Source organism: Mizuhopecten yessoensis, unplaced genomic scaffold, assembly GCF_002113885.1.
Source record: "Mizuhopecten yessoensis strain PY_sf001 unplaced genomic scaffold, ASM211388v2 scaffold1453, whole genome shotgun sequence".
NCBI lineage: Eukaryota > Metazoa > Mollusca > Bivalvia > Pectinida > Pectinidae > Mizuhopecten > Mizuhopecten yessoensis.
The window spans coordinates 41,562-60,831 of NW_018404054.1; the positions used below are offsets into that span (position 1 = coordinate 41,562).

Here is a 19,270-nt window from a genome sequence, read left to right on the forward strand (position 1 = left end):
AAAATGTCTATTTCTTGGTAACTTATCCTATATATCCAGTGGGTGGATGGCCAATGTGTTTATACACAGGAACTTTTGGGCCTGTATCCGTTGGATTTTATGTAGGATGGGTTGTCAATAAATATACATGATTTATTTAATTGTTAATATCTAAAACATAAACAGAAAATGATTAAACAAAAGTTGTAAGATGTTCATTTCACAAGCTAAATTGGAGTTATCTCCCCTGCACTGTAAAATTGGATTGTTATGACAGAATATATGTAATGTTTGTAAATAAGTTTGGAAAGGACTTAAATAGGCCTAGCCTGATGTCCAATCCAATTGACATATATAAAGTCAATCAAATCTGATGAAATGAAATGAAGGGTTTGTACCTAACTAGCTACATGGTGCCCTGGAAGTCCTCGTAAGGGTTTCTGTTTGAGGGTTTGTACCTAACTAACTACATGGTGCCCCGGAAGTCCTCGTGAAGGTTGTGGTCGGAGGGTTTGTACCTTACTTACTACGTGGTGTCCTGGAAGTCCTGGTGAGGGTTTCTGTCCGAGGGTTTGTACCTAACTAACTACGTGGTGTCCTGGAAGTCCTCGTAAGGGTTTCTGTCCGAGGGTTTGTACCTAACTAAGTACGTGGTGTCCTGGAAATCCTCGTAAGGGTTGCTCTCCGAGGATTTGTACCTAACTAGCTTCATGGTGTCCTGGAAGTCCTCGAAAAGGTTGTGGTCGGAGAGTTTGTACCTAACTAACTACGTGGTGTCCTGGAAGTCCTCGTAAGGGTCTCTGTCCGAGGGTTTGTACCTAACTTACTACGTGTTGTCCTGGAAGTCCTCGTAAGGGTTTCTGTCCAAGGGTTTGTACCTAACTTATTACGTGGTGTCCTGGAAGTCCTCGTAAGGGTCTCTGTCCGAGGGTTTGTACCTAACTAACTACGTGGTGTCCTGGAAGTCCTCGTAAGGGTCTCTGTCCGAGTGTTTGTACCTAACTAACTACGTGGTGTCCTGGAAGTCCTCGTAAGGGTCTCTGTCCGAGGGTTTGTACCTAACTACATGTAATTACATGGTGCCCTGGAAGTCCTCATGAAGGTTGAGGTCCGAGGGTTTGTACCTAAATAACTACGTGGTGTCCTGGTTTGTACCTAACTAGCTACATGGTGTCCTGGAAGTCCTCGTAAGGGTTGCGGCCCAGTATATATGCCTACCTAAATAAATGGTGCCCTGGAGAGCCTCGTAAGGTTTGTGGTCTGAGGTTGCGGCCCAGTATATATGCCTATCTAAATAAATGGTGCCCTGGAAAGCCTCGTAAGGTTTGTGGTCTGAGGGTTTGTACCTGACTAGCTACGTGGTGTCCTGGAAGTCCTCGTGAGGGTTGCGGGCCCAGTATATATGCCTACCTAATTACATGGTGCCCTGGAAAGCCTCGTAAGGTTTGCGGTTTGAGGGTTTGTACCTGACTAGCTACGTGGTGTCCTGGAAGTCCTCGTGAGGGTTGCGGCCCCAGTATATATGCCTACCTAATTACATGGTGCCCTGGAAAGCCTCGTAAGGTTTGCGGTTTGAGGGTTTGTACCTGACTAGCTACGTGGTGTCCTGGAAGTCCTCGTGAGGGTTGCGGCCCCAGTATATATGCCTACCTAATTACATGGTGCCCTGGAAAGCCTCGTAAGGTTTGCGGTTTGAGGGTTTGTACCTAACTAGAAACATGGTGTCCTGGAAGTCCTCGTGAGGGTTGCGGGCCCAGAGTTAGTATCTACCAAACTCCATAGTGTTGTTAAAGTCCTAGTGAAAGTTGCGGGCCGAGGGTTTGTACATATCTAATTGCATGGTGCCCCGGAAGTCCTCGTTAAGGTTGTGGTCGGAGTTGTTTCTTTTTACCTAACTACCTACGTGGTGTCCTGAAAGTCCTCGTGAGGGTTTCTGTCCGAGGGTTTCTACCTAACTAACTTCATGGTGTCCTGGAAGTCCTCGTAAGGGTCTCTGTCCGAGGGTTTGTACCTAACTAACTACGTGGTGTCCTGGAAGTCCTCGTAAGGGTTTCTGTCCGAGGGTTTGTACCTAACTTAGTGCGTGGTGTCCTGGAAGTCCTCGTAAGGGTCTCTGTCCGAGGGTTTGTACCTAACTACATGTAATTACATGGTGCCCTGGAAGTCCTCGTGAAGGTTGAGGTCCGAGGGTTTGTACCTAACTAGCTACATGGTGTCCTGGAAGTCCTCGTAAGGGTTGCGGCCCAGTATATATGCCTACCTAAATAAATGGTGCCCTGGAGAGCCTCGTAAGGTTTGTGGTCTGAGGTTGCAGCCCAGTATATATGCCTTCCTAAATAAATGGTGCCCTGGAAAGCCTCGTAAGGTTTGTGGTCTGAGGGTTTATACCTGACTAGCTACGTGGTGTCCTGGAAGTCCTCGTGAGGGTTGCGGGCCCAGTATATATGCCTACATAATTACATGGTGCCATGGAAAGCCTCGTAAGGTTTGCGGTTTGAGGGTTTGTACCTGACTAGCTGCGTGGTGTCCTGGAAGTCCTCGTGAGGGTTGCGGGCCCAGTATATATGCCTACATAATTACATGTTGCCATGGAAAGCCTCGTAAGGTTTGCGGTCTGAGGGTTTGTACCTGACTAGCTGCGTGGTGTCCTGGAAGTCCTCGTGAGGGTTGCGGCCCCAGTATATATGCCTACCTAATTACATGGTGCCCTGGAAAGCCTCGTAAGGTTTGCGGTTTGAGTGTTTGTTCCTGACTAGCTACGTGGTGTCCTGGAAGTCCTCGTAAGGGTTGCGGGCCCAGTATATATGCCTCTAAGTACGTGGTGTCCTGGAAATCCTCGTGAGGGTTTCTGTCCGAGGGTTTCTACCTAACTAACTTCATGGTGTCCTGGAAGTCCTCTTTAGGGTTTCTGTCCGAGGGTTTGTACCAAACTAACTACGTGGTGTCCTTGAAGTCCTCGCGAAGGTTGTGGTCGGAGGATTTGTACCTAACTAACTACGTGGTGTCCTGGAAGCCCTCGTGAGGGTTTCTGTCCGAGGGTTTGTACCTAACTAACTACGTGGTGTCCTGGAAGTCCTCTTGAAGGTTGCGGTCTGGGGGTTTGTTCCTAACTAGCTACATGGTGTTCTGAAAATCCTCGTGAGGGTTGAGGGCGCAGTATAAAAGCCTACCTAATTACATGGTGCCCTGGAAAGCCTCGTAACGTTTGCGGTTTGAGGGTTTGTACCTAACTAGAAACATGGTGTCCTGGAAGTCCTCGTGAGGGTTGCGGGCCCAGAGTTAGTATCTACCAAACTACATAGTGTTGTTAAAGTCCTAGTGAAAGTTGCGGGCCGAGGGTTTGTACATATCTAATTGCATGGTGCTCCGGAAGATCTCGTGAGGGTTGCGGACCCAGGAAATATACCTACCTAACTACATGGCACCCTGGAAGTCCTCGTGGGGGTTGCGGGGCGGCTGTTGCTCCAACACTTCCTCGTTCATGTTACTGATGGTGCTACATGAGATGTTGGCCTCCCCTGTGTAATGGACAATCTCGCCGTAACCGTTGGTGGAGCGGGCCTCGTGACTGTGCCACAATCCGTACGAAAAGTAGATCGTTAATCCTACAACACACACATATACACATACCGAATTAAAAATCGAAAACAACAAAAATTATCTTTAAAAAAATGAACGCTTAAATGTTTATGTTAAACAAATCTAAAGCTTAAATAACGTATTAGGACCGACAATGCTTATCGTTCAAATTGAAATAAGTCAAGTTAAAATAGATCATATCAAGTGTCTAGGGGACTGCAAAAGTGAAACCGCTGTTATTCCTGCGATAGTTATACATCTATACTTCTGATGAAAGATGCAACGCATTTTAAGATCAGGTAAAAATAAAACAAAAATCCTATTTCGTAGAAAAACGAAAATTTTGAAAATATTGATCTTTTTAACTCTTTAAAGACAATGCAAACGTGAACCTATAATTCATGAACTTCGAAAAATTGAGACTTCATGTAGGATTGTGACGCCAAATAGACAAACGTCTCGGCTATTATGACGTCACAAATGATATTGCCCCTTGTTATATACGTTTTCACGCTAAACAGAGCAAATTCTTGTTTTCTCAGTGAATAAGTTTTATTTCTTCAGTGGGGTTAACGATTTGATATTATGTTGCTCATCATTCACCAAGAATATTATGTTAATTAGGATTATCTTTATAAAGACATTGCTTAAAGGAAAATAATAGCCACCTTTCCAACGGTATTAAGCATTTTCTCGTAGATCAACTAGAAATGTTGTTTATGATGAAAGGAAGCTAGATAGGGTCGTACATATGATCATTGGGGTGTCATTTTTTACCGAAAGTCGATATAAACCCCTAAAACATGTAAAATCCTCTGAACACCTTAGTTTAGATCCTGCTATTCAATTGGCCAGTTCACAGTGAAAATAGCAAATGAAGCAGTCACTGTAAAAAAAGTACTCAACTTTAAAGAAAATGTATGCTAAGATATCGCGGAACTGATTTAAATAACGTTTCATTAATCCCTTTTATCATTCATCAATATTTGAAAATATTTACATAAAATACTGATACTTAAATGTCAAAAAACCATTTCCACACATTATGATACATATTTCACATTTAGTTTCTGATCAGACAGCAGATTGTAGGGATATGTGATGGACAGTGACAGATGAAAAGGACGCCGGGAACAGGTGCCGAGTGACAAGATAATATGATTGCAAACTGTGAATTTCATTTCGTTATATTTTAATCGAGTGGAGCGGGTATGTTGTGGCGCGTGCTGTTGCGCGTGCAGTTTGTGGTTTTGTCGAGGTTTTACCTGTATTCGTCATCGACGAGATTGTTATCGAACCATTTATTTTTTTAATTACTTTTGGTGGGTTTTTTGTCATGCTGTATCTTAAGTATGTCAGACAATAGTAATTACTTTTTTCAGTGGTTTATATAAATGATCTGTACATGAAGTTAATTATGGTATTTCTGTTGTAGAATTGGATTATAATTGTGAATCTTCAGTTTCAACGTTCCAGGACTTACTCGGAAACGTGCCAGTGGACTTTTCAGACTATGGACTTTAAAGGCGTGTTCCGAAGTGGGCCTTGGCTTCGTGATTCTTTGTAGACGTATTTTATGTATATGGGAGCATTCGATAATGAGCTGTTGTGTGTTGTGTGTGGAATTTTGCATAGACTGGTTTCATCATAAATGTTTTTCAATATGCAATATCTAACGTCCGATAACGGAGATATTATTACTTTGTAACAATCCCGTAATGCTAATTATAGTTTATAAAGAATTTCTGTCATGTGTTCTTATTTGAATTGAAATATTTAGAGATGAGAAGACAACAAATCTCTCTTAGAATTATCGAATCACCCTACATGCAAGCGTAGCAATCGGGAACCGTCGGCACTTTCCGTAAACGATAGGAGTTCAAAGTTCAAGTAGCGCAAGAAACGTCTAAAATAACTAGCTGCATTTCAACTGAAAGCAAAGTCGCGCAGTTTCCATCTTCGAAATTCAAGTGTATCTTACGTTCTCTGCACCCTGTTATGTGTCATAACACAATTGAAAGTCCTGTATGCACACCATGCGTATGATACAAGTACATTTAAGCTAGTCTGTTCATTGATGTACATCAAAGAATCGCGAGGTAGCATAACGGAAAAATTTACTGGCTTAGAATTCGGATGTCGCTTCTCTGTAATTTTGCATTGACATGTATCAGCCTAGCAATTGACCAGAGTTTGTTCATCAATTTATCATTTTATCATTTATCGATGCCCCATCCAGCTGATCCCACCTTCGACCCAAGAAGTAATATTTTTTCACCGTTTGAGGTATTTTCTAGAAATGAAATATCAATCCACTTCCCTTCAGACCTCAATGAAAATGGAGGGGGTTGTTGATAATGTATCTCCGTGATCAATCAGCACCACTTCTTTGCTCTTACAAATTTAGTATCTGCAAACGGCTGCCAAATAACGGCAGAAAATAGTTGAATATTACAACCATATTTCAAACCCACAGAAGCTATAGGTTTGGAAAAAAACGGAAAGCACACTGCTTGTAAAGTTTACCTAACTAGATTGTCCAACTTTTAAAATGTGCCCTAAGCAAAGCTATGCAATTGCTCGTAAATCCATTGAAATAAAATCCTTTTTTTTTAACTGTAATTTTAATGGAGGATTTATGTTCTTTGAATATTTTCAAAATAACAGTTTCAAAGCCTGCAGCCTTGTAAAAACAGTGGAAAATAAAGTATATAATTTATCCATTAATATTTATATCATTGACAGATCAGAACCCATACTGATTCAAAACGAAAATACTATATTTCCATTCAATAAGCGTTCAATGTCCAAACACAATGCTCGTCAGTAAGAAGGCATTGTCGATCGCCAAGGTAACGGGATCGGATACCTATCGATTCTACATACAGACAGATACTATCAGTGACTCCCGGGAGACAACACATCGTCCTGTCCAGCGAGATCCAATCAGCTACCAATTACTCTTCATTAGGCTGACGTGTATCTCCTCTGAAAACCTATTACAGACTTCCTGTTCATAGTAGCTATCACTTGAATCAGCATGTCAGATCTATATATAGTAACACTCTTAGAGTTAGATTATCATATAATATTTGTATCGGCCTTATTACCGCTCATGCAGGTTCGGGGAAAAAATAGGCCTGTTGTATCCCATGCATGTCGTTAAAGGCGATTTACGTAGCATACATTTGGTATTTCCTATATACAGGTAAGGTGTTGGGTGTATGCTAGGTGAGATTTGGAAATCAGGAAAAGATAAAACAGCATTCAGTCAACTGCTATTTTATCAGTTAAAATTTATAGATGATGCATTACAGAATTTTAAACAATCTTTGATATTAATATAAGTTGATGAGGCTTTACTTGATCAACAACAATTTAAGATTTTAGTTCCATGCAGGCTAGTACTGTACCTTTTATAATAAATGTAAAATCGTTATTATTTTAAGGTAAAATAAATGTATCCTTTTTATTTATTTTTTGATATTTGTTTTTCATCTACTTCCACGTGTCATTATAATTCTGTACCAAGAAATTTGAATATTTCTCTGATATAAGTTTTTAATAATAATTTGTATTACACTACCATCTACATCATTTTGAAACAGACTATAACCAAATTGCTATCAGGTGTGAAAATTGAAATGTATGCTAGGTGAGACTAGGTATTTTAGAAATGTATGCTAGGTGAGACTAAACCGTGCGTTTGCCCAAAGTGGGATAGGCAATGGTTTCTGTCCCCAGGCCGGGACATACCAAAGTCGGATACGCAATGGTTTCTGTCCCAAGGCCGGGCCATACCAAAGTGGGATAGACAATGGTTTCTGTCCCCAGGCCGGGACATACCAAAGTCGGATACGCAATGGTTTCTGTCCCAAGGCCGGGCCATACCAAAGTGGGATAGACAATGGTTTCTGTCCCCAGGCCGGGACATACCAAGGTGGGATAGGCAATGGTTTCTGTCCCCAGGCCGGGGCATACCAAAGTGAGATAGGCAATGTTTTCTATCCCCAGGCCGGGACATACCAAGATGGGATAGGCAATGGTTTCTGTCCCCAGGCCGGGGCATACCAAAGTGAGATAGGCAATGTTTTCTATCCCCAGGCCGGGACATACCAAGGTGGGATAGGCAATGGTTTCTGTCCCCAGGCCGGGACATCCCAAAGTGGGATAGGCAATGGTTTCTGTCCCAAGGCCAGGACATACCAAAGTGGGATAGGCAATTGTTTCTGTCCCCAGGCCGGGACATACCAAAGTGGGATAGGCAATGGTTTCTGTCCCAAGGCCGGGACATACCAAAGTGCGATAGGCAATGGTTTCTGTCCCAAGGCCGGGGCATACCAAAGTGAGATAGGCAATGTTTTCTATCCCCAGGCCGGGACATACCAAGGTGGGATAGGCAATGGTTTCTGTCCCCAGGCCGGGACATACCAAAGTTGGATACGCAATGGTTTCTGTCCCAAGGCCGGGACATACCAAAGTGGGATAGGCAATGGTTTCTGTCCCCAGGCCGGGAAATACCAAAGTCCATAAAATTCGTAGTTGTGATTCCCTGCTAAACGTTCGGCATCCTTAAGGGTAATGGCAACAACTGGTTCACACGTTGTCAGTGTAATGTGACTTAGTGGAGTGCTGTGCTGGGTGCGTTCGGCATGAAATTTCAGCGAGGTAGCACTCCAAAGTCAGCACATCAGATCTGCACTATCGCAAGGAGGCAATTACATCAACATAGCCTGCAACCAGCACACATACACACCAGCGCACATACATTACACACACATACACACCAGCGCACACATACACACACACAAGCACACATACACACACACACCAGCACACACACACACCAGCACACACACACACCAGCACACATACACAACACACACACACACACACCAGCACACATACACAACACACACACACACACACCAGCACACATACACAACACATACACACACACACCAGCACACATACACACAGCACACATACCCACCAGAACACATACACACAGCACAAAAACACACAGCACCCATACACACAGCACACATACACACCAGCACACACACACCAGCACACACACACACCAGCACACACACACACCAGCACACATACACAACACACACACACACACACCAGCACACATACACACCAACACACATACACACCAGCACACATACACCCAGCACACATACACCCCAGCACACATACACACAGCACACATACATTACACACACATACACACCCACCAGCACACATACACACCAGCACCCATACACCCCAGCACACATACACACAGCACACATACCCACCAGAACACATACACACAGCACAAAAACACACAGCACCCATACACACAGCACACATACACCCCAGCACACATACACACAGCACACATACATTACACACAAATACACACCAACGCACACATAGCACACATACACACAGCACACATACACACCAAAACACATACACACAGCACACATACACACGAGAACACATACACACAGCACAAAAACACACAGCACACATACCCACAGCACACATACACACAGCACACATACCCACCAGAACACATACACACAGCACACATACATTACACACAAATACACACAAACGCACACATACACACACACACCAGCACACATACACGCCAGCACACATACATACCAGCACACATACACACCAGCACACACACACCAGCACACACACACACACACACCAGCACACATACACACCAACACACACACACACCAGCACACACACACACCAGCACACATACACACGCACCAGCACACATACACACCAGCACACATATACACCTGTGATTCCCTGCTAAACGTTCGGCATCCTTAAGGGTAATGGCAACAACTGGTTCACACGTTGTCAGTGTAATGTGACTTAGTGGAGTGCTGTGCTGGGTGCGTTCGGCATGAAATTTCAGCGAGGTAGCACTCCAAAGTCAGCACATCAGATCTGCACTATCGCAAGGAGGCAATTACCTCAACATAGCCTGCAACCAGCACACATACACAACAGCGCACATACATTACACACACATACACACACCCCAGCACACATACACACACACCAGCACACACACACACACACACCAGCACACATACACAACACACACACACACACACCAGCACACATACACAACACACACACACACACACCAGCACACATACACACAGCACACATACACACAGCACACATACATTACACACAAATACACACCAACGCACACATACACACACACACCAGCACACATACACACCAGCACACACACACACCAGCACACACACACACCAGCACACATACACACACACCAGCACACATACACACACACACCAGCACACATACACACACACACCAGCACACATACACACCAGCACACATACACACCAGCACACATACACACCAGCACACATACACACAGCACACATACACACCAGAACACATACACACAGCACACATACACACAGCACACATACACACAGCACACATACACACCAGTACACATACACACCAGTACACATACACACCAGCACACATACACACCAGCACACATACACACCAGTACACATACACACCAGCACACATACATACCAGCACACATACACAGCACACATACACATAGCACACATACACACAGCACACATACACACCAGCACACATACACACCAGCACACATATACACCAGCACACATACACACCAGCACACATACACACCAGCACACATACACACCAGCACACATACACACCAGCACACATACATTACACACATTGGGGCACACCTTTACTATATACAAGAATTTATATTTAACGTCATATATTTAAAACATTTAACAATAGCACTGTAATGCTATTATTGCGACAAAGTGTTACTGTGCTATTCTTGCGAGACTTAAATATGTTAATAGGATGTTAAACAAAACAGAAACAAACCAAAACAGCTTAATTACACTCAGGTATCGATATCAGCCATGTGGCATAGGACTAGAATAAGGACTGATAAGGCAGCTCCTGCGAATTCCTCAAAAATGTACTGATTAATGTATATGCTAATTGTGTTTATTGTATAAATTGTATATCTATGTACTATAAAGCGCTTTAGAGTGGCTTATCTTAGCTAGATAGTGCGCTATATCAAATGTTGTATATTATTATTATATTATTATTATTATATCTAAAAAAATAATCAACACTTGTGCGTGCGTCATGTTAAAAACTGTAACGAAGATGAGAATTGTATTGAAAAGAAAAATAACGAAGACCACTCATAACATACCAGCATGTATTGATTATACCTTCACTTATAAATGAAAATAAAATATATGAAACTATAGAAATATGCTAAAATGACATGAAAGTCACCCCAGGGTATCTCCTACATTTGTAAATGATCATTTTCAGTATAATAAATCATAGACCAAGCTACAACTGACATATTTCCACCTGTCAATCAAAATGGTCTAATAATGACCGGTGTATACTCATACACGCTATTAAGGTAACTATGTCAACACATGGAATTAATAAGAAAGCATGTGGCAAACATCTGTTGTCACCTGGCATGGGCAGAAAAGGTAATTGGAATAAAACGATGTTATTTTCACAACAATAACTTTCAGAAAAGATTCAATCTTATATACGGATAAATCCTTCATTTTTTTTTTAAAACACGATTCAAAGTAGTTTTCTGATCGTCGGCAAATCTGACTGAATCGGACAGGGTGTGTACGCTTAATAAAGGCAGTCACTCAAACAGGTCCGACGAGGACTGCCAACAGCCAAATTCACGAGACATGAAAAACACAAAACAATTGTGATTTTAGCAATTCTTCTACAAAAAGAAAAGATAGGAATGTATTTGGCTGTTTTGAGCCCGTTAATATTTATTTTTCAAACTCTAACTTTTATTATTATCGGTTCAATTCACATGTATGTGATTTGTGAGTTCCTGCGGTAAATATTATCACGCGACCTTGACTCTTTGCAAGACACTAACTGGCAAACTTCGCCACTTTCCCCATCTCGTTTTGACACATTCCTACTGTCAAGATTAAATAGTTCAGCATGATTTTACCCAAGGACGGCATTTTAACCCCAGAGTGCTTATTATGATGCCATTCTTCATTATGTTTCCCCATACGTGGGATCGTACCTGCAAGTTGGGCCTAGGCCTACTTTACTTGAGGTTTTTTTGTCCGATTCGATCGTATAATATGACTTAAACTTGCAATTTTTCGTAATGGTTAAATAGACAATGCAATCAGGAGTTACTCAACGAAATTTAACAGTTTATTGCTGCGAGCATATTTCAAAACATTTCCGAAAATTTCCGAAAAATTCCCGATAAATGAAATGGTCGCCTCCAAGGACTGGTTTTGGATCGTTCTTGAGTATCCGCGCACCCCTTTATTGACACTTTCATTTTTCCTTAAAAAAGTGCACACTTTACGCGAATATTTACGGTAGTCGATGGTGAGACATAAAATATCTAAATCACTCAATAACAATCCATAATCAAAACAGTCTACCCCTTCGGGAAGCTCAAAGGTGACTGGTTATACGTAATTTCCTTGAGAAATTTGGAACGCCTTAAGGTTGTATGTTTTTCCTGTTTGAAATGGAAATCTATATCCGAGTTATCCAAGAGCTTGTTATTAGCGCAAACACACGAAAGCTCTTCAGAGTGATAGGCGACAGAAACCGAAATTAATAGTCCTCGCTGGGGTTCTCCCAGGGTTGACTAAAAATAATGTTCTGTTACGTCTTCCATACTGTCCATAATGTAAGTGACATAGGTAATCTGTTACGTCTTCCATACTTCCCATAATGTAAGTGACATAGCTATTCTGTTACGTCTTCCATACTACCCATTATGTAAGTGACATAGATAATCTGTTACGTCTTCCATACCGCCCATAATGTAAGTGACATAGTTAATCTGTTACGTCTTCCATACTGCCCATAATGTAAGTGACATAGTTAATCTGTTACGTCTTCCATACTGCCATAATGTAAGTGACATAGATAATCTGTTACGCCTTCCATACTGCCCATAATGTAAGTGACATAGATACTCTGTTACGTCTTCCATACTGCCCATAATGTAAGAGACATAGATAATCTGTTACGTCTTCCATACTGCCAATAATGTAAGTGACATAATAATCTGTTACGTCTTCCATACTGCCCATTATGTAAGTGACATAGATAATCTGTTACGCCTTCCATACTGCCCATAATGTAAGTGACATAGATACTCTGTTACGTCTTCCATACTGCCCATAATGTAACTGACATAGATAATCTGTTACGTCTTCCATACTGCCCTTAATGTAAGTGACATAGGTAATCTGTTACGTCTTCCATACTGCCCATAATGCAAGTGACATAGATAATATGTTACGTCTTCCATACTGCCCATTATGTAAGTGACATAGATAATCTGTTACGTCTTCCATCCTGCCCATAATGTAAGTGACATAGATAATCTGTTCCGTCTTCCATACTGCCCATTATGTAAGTGACATAGATAATCTGTTACGTCTTCCATCCTGCCCATAATGTAAGTGACATAGATAATCTGTTACGCCTTCCATACTGCCCATAATGTAAGTGACATAGATAATATGTTACGTCTTCCATACTTCCCGTTATGTAAGTGACATAGCTTATCTGTTACGTCTTCCATACTGCCCATAATGCAAGTGACATAGATAATCTGTTACGTCTTCCATACTGCCCTTAATGTAAGTGACATAGCTAATCTGTTACGTCTTCCATACTGCCCATAATGTAAGTGACATAGATAATATGTTACGTCTTCCATACTTCCCATTATGTAAGTGACATAGCTTATCTGTTACGTCTTCCATACTGCCCATAATGTAAGTGACATAGATAATCTGTTACGTCTTCCATACTGCCCATAATGTAAGTGACATAGATAATCTGTTATGCAAAGCAGGCTGGTTTTTTTGCACGCGTCAACGTCATAAAAGCCTCGTTATCATTTTGTCAACGATTCATAAGTCGATCTCCCAGCTGGTATGGTGTATCTGGACACTGTAGCCGATGGTATTGTTGAACTTTTTTATGTGGATGTATGTTGAAATGATAAAATACGTATATGCACATGCTCACCCTAACTTAGCAAAGCTAATTTGCCAAATGAAACTTTGAAATATGAATATGCACGTGGGTATTTTCACTTGACAGCAAAATTTGCAAAGACATTCACACACCCCAAGTTCTTACGCTTAAAATGGGAGGGTGGATTTTGGAAGTTGCACGTGCATGATTGTTAGAAAATAATACATGCACGCGCACGGCGTATAAATACATGACTTTTAACATATTGATCACCTGGCGGGGAAATACAACCTCGTGTCGCTCTCACGCACTGAATTCCCGTGGTCATATTCCCCCTATTCTTGACACACGAGTTCCGATTGAATGAAGCAGACGATAAAAATGGCGCGTCTTTCTGACCATTCTTAATGCTGAGGTTTTGTTTTATTATGGTATGATAAAATATTTATTGTTCTTGTTGTAAGGCAAACACAATTCCTTGTTTCCCGGAGGATAATCATTTTCGGGGAAACGAGATTATTCCCGGGGAAAGAATGAATCGTGTTTCCCTACAATATGGGCAATAAATGTAACATGTTATTTTACCAGTGCATAGATAATAATGATATCCAAAGCTATTACACAAATCTGTATATTAAATGAGATGTTTCTATGATATGGAGGCGACACCAATGTCTTTATTATCAAGTAAGAACTATATAAAGTAGATAACGCTCAGATGAAGAAGTGACTAAAGGATTAACCCCAGTGATAAATTGCTGAGACAGCAACAGGCGACTTCAAGTTCAGCTGTTACCTAGGATTTTCGATATTAAACTGTGTGGTGAGTGTTACTCACCGACGACCATCCAGATGCCGAGTCGAATCCAGGTCAGGTAGTTCAGGTTCAGCATTAGGGCAATGTTACAGAACATACTCAGGATCGGTATCAGGGGCACGAAGGGGATCTGAAAAGGTGACAAGACACATCAGATGTAGAGAGGGACCATAGCATAAATACAGGACCGGGACACGCACTCGGAATAGTGAGGCACGAACGGGATATGAAAACGGGACGAACCAGAACACATAAAATATAGCTGGCACTAATAAGATTAGTTAACAGGACGGAACAAAATCCGGATTAGTGATCCACGAACGGGAATTGGAAATTGGACATGATAAACACTTCTGATCCAGTTTGGTCCAATTTCAATCATATATGCAAGCTATATAAAATGAGCTATGCAGACTAAGGTATTTACTGTTTTGGGGAACTTTACAGATTAAATAATTTTTAATAATTTCAAACGAATATTGCATTACATCCCCGTCTGCAAGAAAGTTTGTTAAAACTGTCAAAGACTTTTGACAACGAATTAAAAAGTAAAAAATAATGAAAGCGATTTTAAATGGAAATAGGATACCGAATTATGTTTAACGGAGACAGGACAACATCGATAATTACGTATGAGCTATTGATCAATTAATATCCGGTGATTAGCACATCACCTATTTATGAATTAGTGTTGGGAATTAAATATTGATGAAAAAATAAGTTTCCATACAACGCAGTCCGTGCAATATTCCTGTTTAACCATACCGGAAGTACCTACCGAAAATGTGGTGAAGGCGTCATTCTTCTCGTGAGCGACCATGACGAGGAAGCAGCCAATGATGGCGATACCGAACAGGATCACGAGGAGGATGGCCCACCATGCGCCCGCTTCTATATAACTGAAGCCAAAAATCAGGGTTGCACAGAAACAGACAATGCAGACCAGGATAAGGAAAGTGGCCAGCAGGGAAGCGTTTCCGGGCTGGAATGACCGCAACAAAGGTATTGCTTTTAATTTTTCTTTCAGGCGTCCAAAGTCGTCATGGCTCTTTGATTTCTTAAGTATAGAACTTTCTTCATTTTCCATAATCGGTCCAGGTCTCACATCTTCGGCCTCCACTTCCGGTTTTAGTTTGAATTGACATTTGTAAACCGGAAGATATCTTAAAATAATTACAGAAGCCCCAACAATGGTGTAAGCCATAAGAGTACCAATCGACATAAACTCGACGAGAGTTTCAATCTCAAACAATAGCGCCATTACTGCGGACACCATTCCGAAGGTAAATATTCCCCAGACGGGGGTCTGTGTTCTAGGATAAATGTAGGCAAATATACTAAAAAGAAGACCATCAGAAGACATTGCGTAAATTGTACGAGGTAAAGAGAACGCTGACCCAAGCAGAGACGTAGTGATTCCAAATAAAGTTCCTATAGCAACGATATATTTTGCCCATTCCGCACTTCTCATAGCAAACGCCATCGGATACGCAGCATTCGGATCGACATCATTGTAAGGAATCATAAGGGTTAATGCCGCCGTAACCATGATGTAAAGAAACGTGACAATCCCTAATGACGTCACTGTTGAGATGGGAATGGAGCGTTCGGGGTTCTTTGCCTCTTCCCCTGCCGTGGCTATTCCTTCGAACCCTATATATGCGAAAAAGCAGGTGGCCGCGCCAGAAAGACATCCACCAAATCCATTTGGGAAAAATCCACCATTTTTTGTATTTTCCCAATTATGAATGTCGGCAAAATAAAATCCAACGCAGATCAGAAATACTATGACAATCATGTTCAGCACGGTAAAAACGTTATTGAAGTTCATCGTAAATTTCGCTCCAGTTCCAACAACTATGAAGACTATAATAGTAACAGAAAACGCTATAAAGTCTGGGTAATCCGAAAGCCATTCGCTTTCCTTACTCAGGTAACCAATGTTTGTAATAGTACTGTTCCGAATGGCACCGTTGAAAATAGAGTCGAGACTGCCACTGAAGGCTCGCGCGACGGCCGACGCGCCGAGGAGATGTTCCAGGACGATGTTCCATCCTATAATGAAGCCCCATAACTCGCCAAGAGTGACATAGGTGTAAGAGTAGGCGGAACCTGCCTTGGGCACTCTGGCGCCAAACTCGGCGTAACAAAGCGCCGACAAAATGGCTGCAAATCCAGCAAAAAGAAAGGACAGGACCGCGGAAGGTCCAGCGAGATCCTTGACGACGGTGCCGGAGAGAACATAGATACCAGCCCCGATCATGTGACCAATCCCTAGAAGGGTAATATCGAAGGTGTTGAGGCATCGTTTGAGGGGCGTGTCATGAAAGTCGTCAGTAACCGTCTTCTTCCGGTTGATGGCCAGCCATAGCGAGGTCATGCCCTCTCGCATTCGTTCACGCATTGTGCCGTCTGCAATATACAAGCATGGCTTACATTGGTATTATGTAATAATATGAACTACATGTGTATTTAGACAAGTGTTGTGGAAAAGCTGATCAGCTAAACAAGAATACATTTTTTGGCTTATATTTTTTTTTTTAATTTCATTATACAATAAATGCATATACGTGTATATACGTGAAGTAGTTTGTATGTTAACTTCAAAATCTTCAGAAACTGTTTACATAAAAAATAGAAGGAGTCGGGTCATCCACGTCGATCCAACCTCTTTACTGAAACGCAAGCTTTCTTAACTGACAAAAATGCATACCAAGCCTATCTTAACACGTACTAATTGTAATGGGGGACCATTACAGAAGTCCCCCAAACTGCCCCCATAGTCGCAATGATGCATCAGAAAAGGATCACAATGGCATAAAACACCTTCATACTAAATTTGAGTGAAATCGAACAATATCTGAATTTCGACCAATCTGAAGCCTCCATATTGTTGGTATGGCAACGAAACTATGCAATTGAATTTGCAGTCCCCCAATACCCCTATATACCATGTTTCATAAAAATCAAACAATATCTAAATTTCGACCAATCAGAAGCAGGCAGGCGTTTTGTCAAATTAGAAAACAAATGTCACAGTTGAGTTTGCAATGCCATATTACACATACATACTAAATTTGAACGAAATCGAACAATAACAGAGTTTCGACCAATCAGTGACCAGTATATGGCAGCCATTGTGTCTAATTAGAAAACGGATGTCATGGTTGAGTTCGCGGTACCATATACATTGAAAATATCTATAAAACATGTAAAATAGGATAGGTGACATTGGCTATCTTTAGCGAACACCTTTAGAAATTTTAGATTACAAAAAAAATACAAAAAATCGTGGTGGCCATTTTGTTGTGACAATGTCATTTTTTTATTCCACTTTAGCGCACATCCTATACCGATACTTTCCTCAACATTTTATTTTGATGCGCCAAATATGACAAAAGTTATGGCTCAAAATGTTTCGGGCAATCAGAGGCTGTGGTGGCCATCTTGAATGGTAATCGGAAAAACAAAAAGGTGTTTGCACATCTAGAGGCTATCAGTAATGATCACTCAAAGTTTGGTGAAGATTCGACTTATAGTGTCTGAGAAAAATGTCGGAAACCTTTACGGCGGAAAGCAGAAGGAGAAGAAAGAATAATAATAAAAAAAAAATCGGAGTAAAAACAATAAGTCCCCAAACGAAATAATACCTGCGAGAGGATTATTAAGAGATGAATCGAAACAGCTTCACTATTCAACTTTTCATTTTATTCCCGGAAACAGGAAGTAAACAATAAAACATAGAAACAAGACACGGAGACGGAATACCATAATACACAAAAGCGGTTAATTCTGGATATTCTATTGATGGTTATTTAAGCATTGAACTGCTTTTACATGGTATTTATGATCTATTTGAATGACACAGCTTTGCAAGCAAACAACTCATTATGGGCGAGCGCGCCTTATGGTGTTTGATTGCAAAGCTGTGTCATTCAAATAGATCATAAATACCATACAAAAACAGTTCTATATTTATATTTACGTTTTCTCTGCCTCTTATGTTCTTTTTTAACTTATAATTTATATTTGAAATTAAAAATGCCCGCCTTATCGACAGTCCACACAATTTCGTTCAATAGTTTGAACAGCGTATTGTCGCGTGCTGATTGGCGAACAAAGTAACAAACACTTCAATTTTATTCCACAATTCAGTATCAATACAATTGCGTATGGTATGTATATAGGGTGATTTAAGTTTATCAATAGAACTCTGAGCTGAAAGTTAGATTTGAAATTGTTTCAATTTTTCCCCGGAACAAATTTCGCGCATGGACAAATACAGTGAACACCGTAAAATCCGACCTTGCCCTCCACGAGGGAGGTTTTTTTGGAAATTAATTCGAACTTTTCTCTTTGCTCATTTTGTGAAAAATTCAGGCGTGAATTTATTTGTTGATTGTATGGGAACCTGACAACAGTCGGTAGATTCTATAACATACTCGTTATTTGACATGTCATTAGAAACTGAGGAACCGTCCGTGGATGCGAGACGGGTGAAACTGATAGCGTTTGAAGTGAGTGATCTTGCGATAGAGCACAGGTTCGTTACAAATGTCTGAAATGTTTATGTGTGCTGTGACTCATATCAGTAGGTCTGTAACATATGTGTCAGTAGGTCTATAGAATATGTGTATTTCAGACATTTGTAACGAACCCCTGTTGAGCAGTGCAGTGTAACAGACGATATTTCTGATAAATTGCATGAGCGTTAAAATTGTTTCCATTGCCGGCATTGGTGATTTCAACCGATGTGCATTTTGTACGATATTGCAGACCTTGGTCTTGTTT

General features: G+C 41.2%; 1 protein-coding gene across 2 annotated transcripts in view; it reads right to left on the reverse strand.

The window, feature by feature from the left end:
* The window catches only part of LOC110462347 (cationic amino acid transporter 4-like), a 36,604-nt gene that overhangs the window by 6,782 nt on the left and 10,552 nt on the right, over positions 1 to 19,270 (reverse strand). For both annotated transcript variants that reach the window (XM_021516293.1, XM_021516289.1), the window contains exons 2-4: positions 15,258 to 16,891; positions 14,501 to 14,609; positions 3,390 to 3,584 (exon numbers count right to left, since the gene is read on the reverse strand). In XM_021516293.1, the coding sequence (XP_021371968.1) occupies positions 3,394 to 3,584; positions 14,501 to 14,609; positions 15,258 to 16,883 (1,926 nt within the window). In that variant the 5' untranslated portion in view covers positions 16,884 to 16,891 and the 3' untranslated portion in view covers positions 3,390 to 3,393. The remainder of the gene's footprint in view (positions 1 to 3,389; positions 3,585 to 14,500; positions 14,610 to 15,257; positions 16,892 to 19,270) is intronic.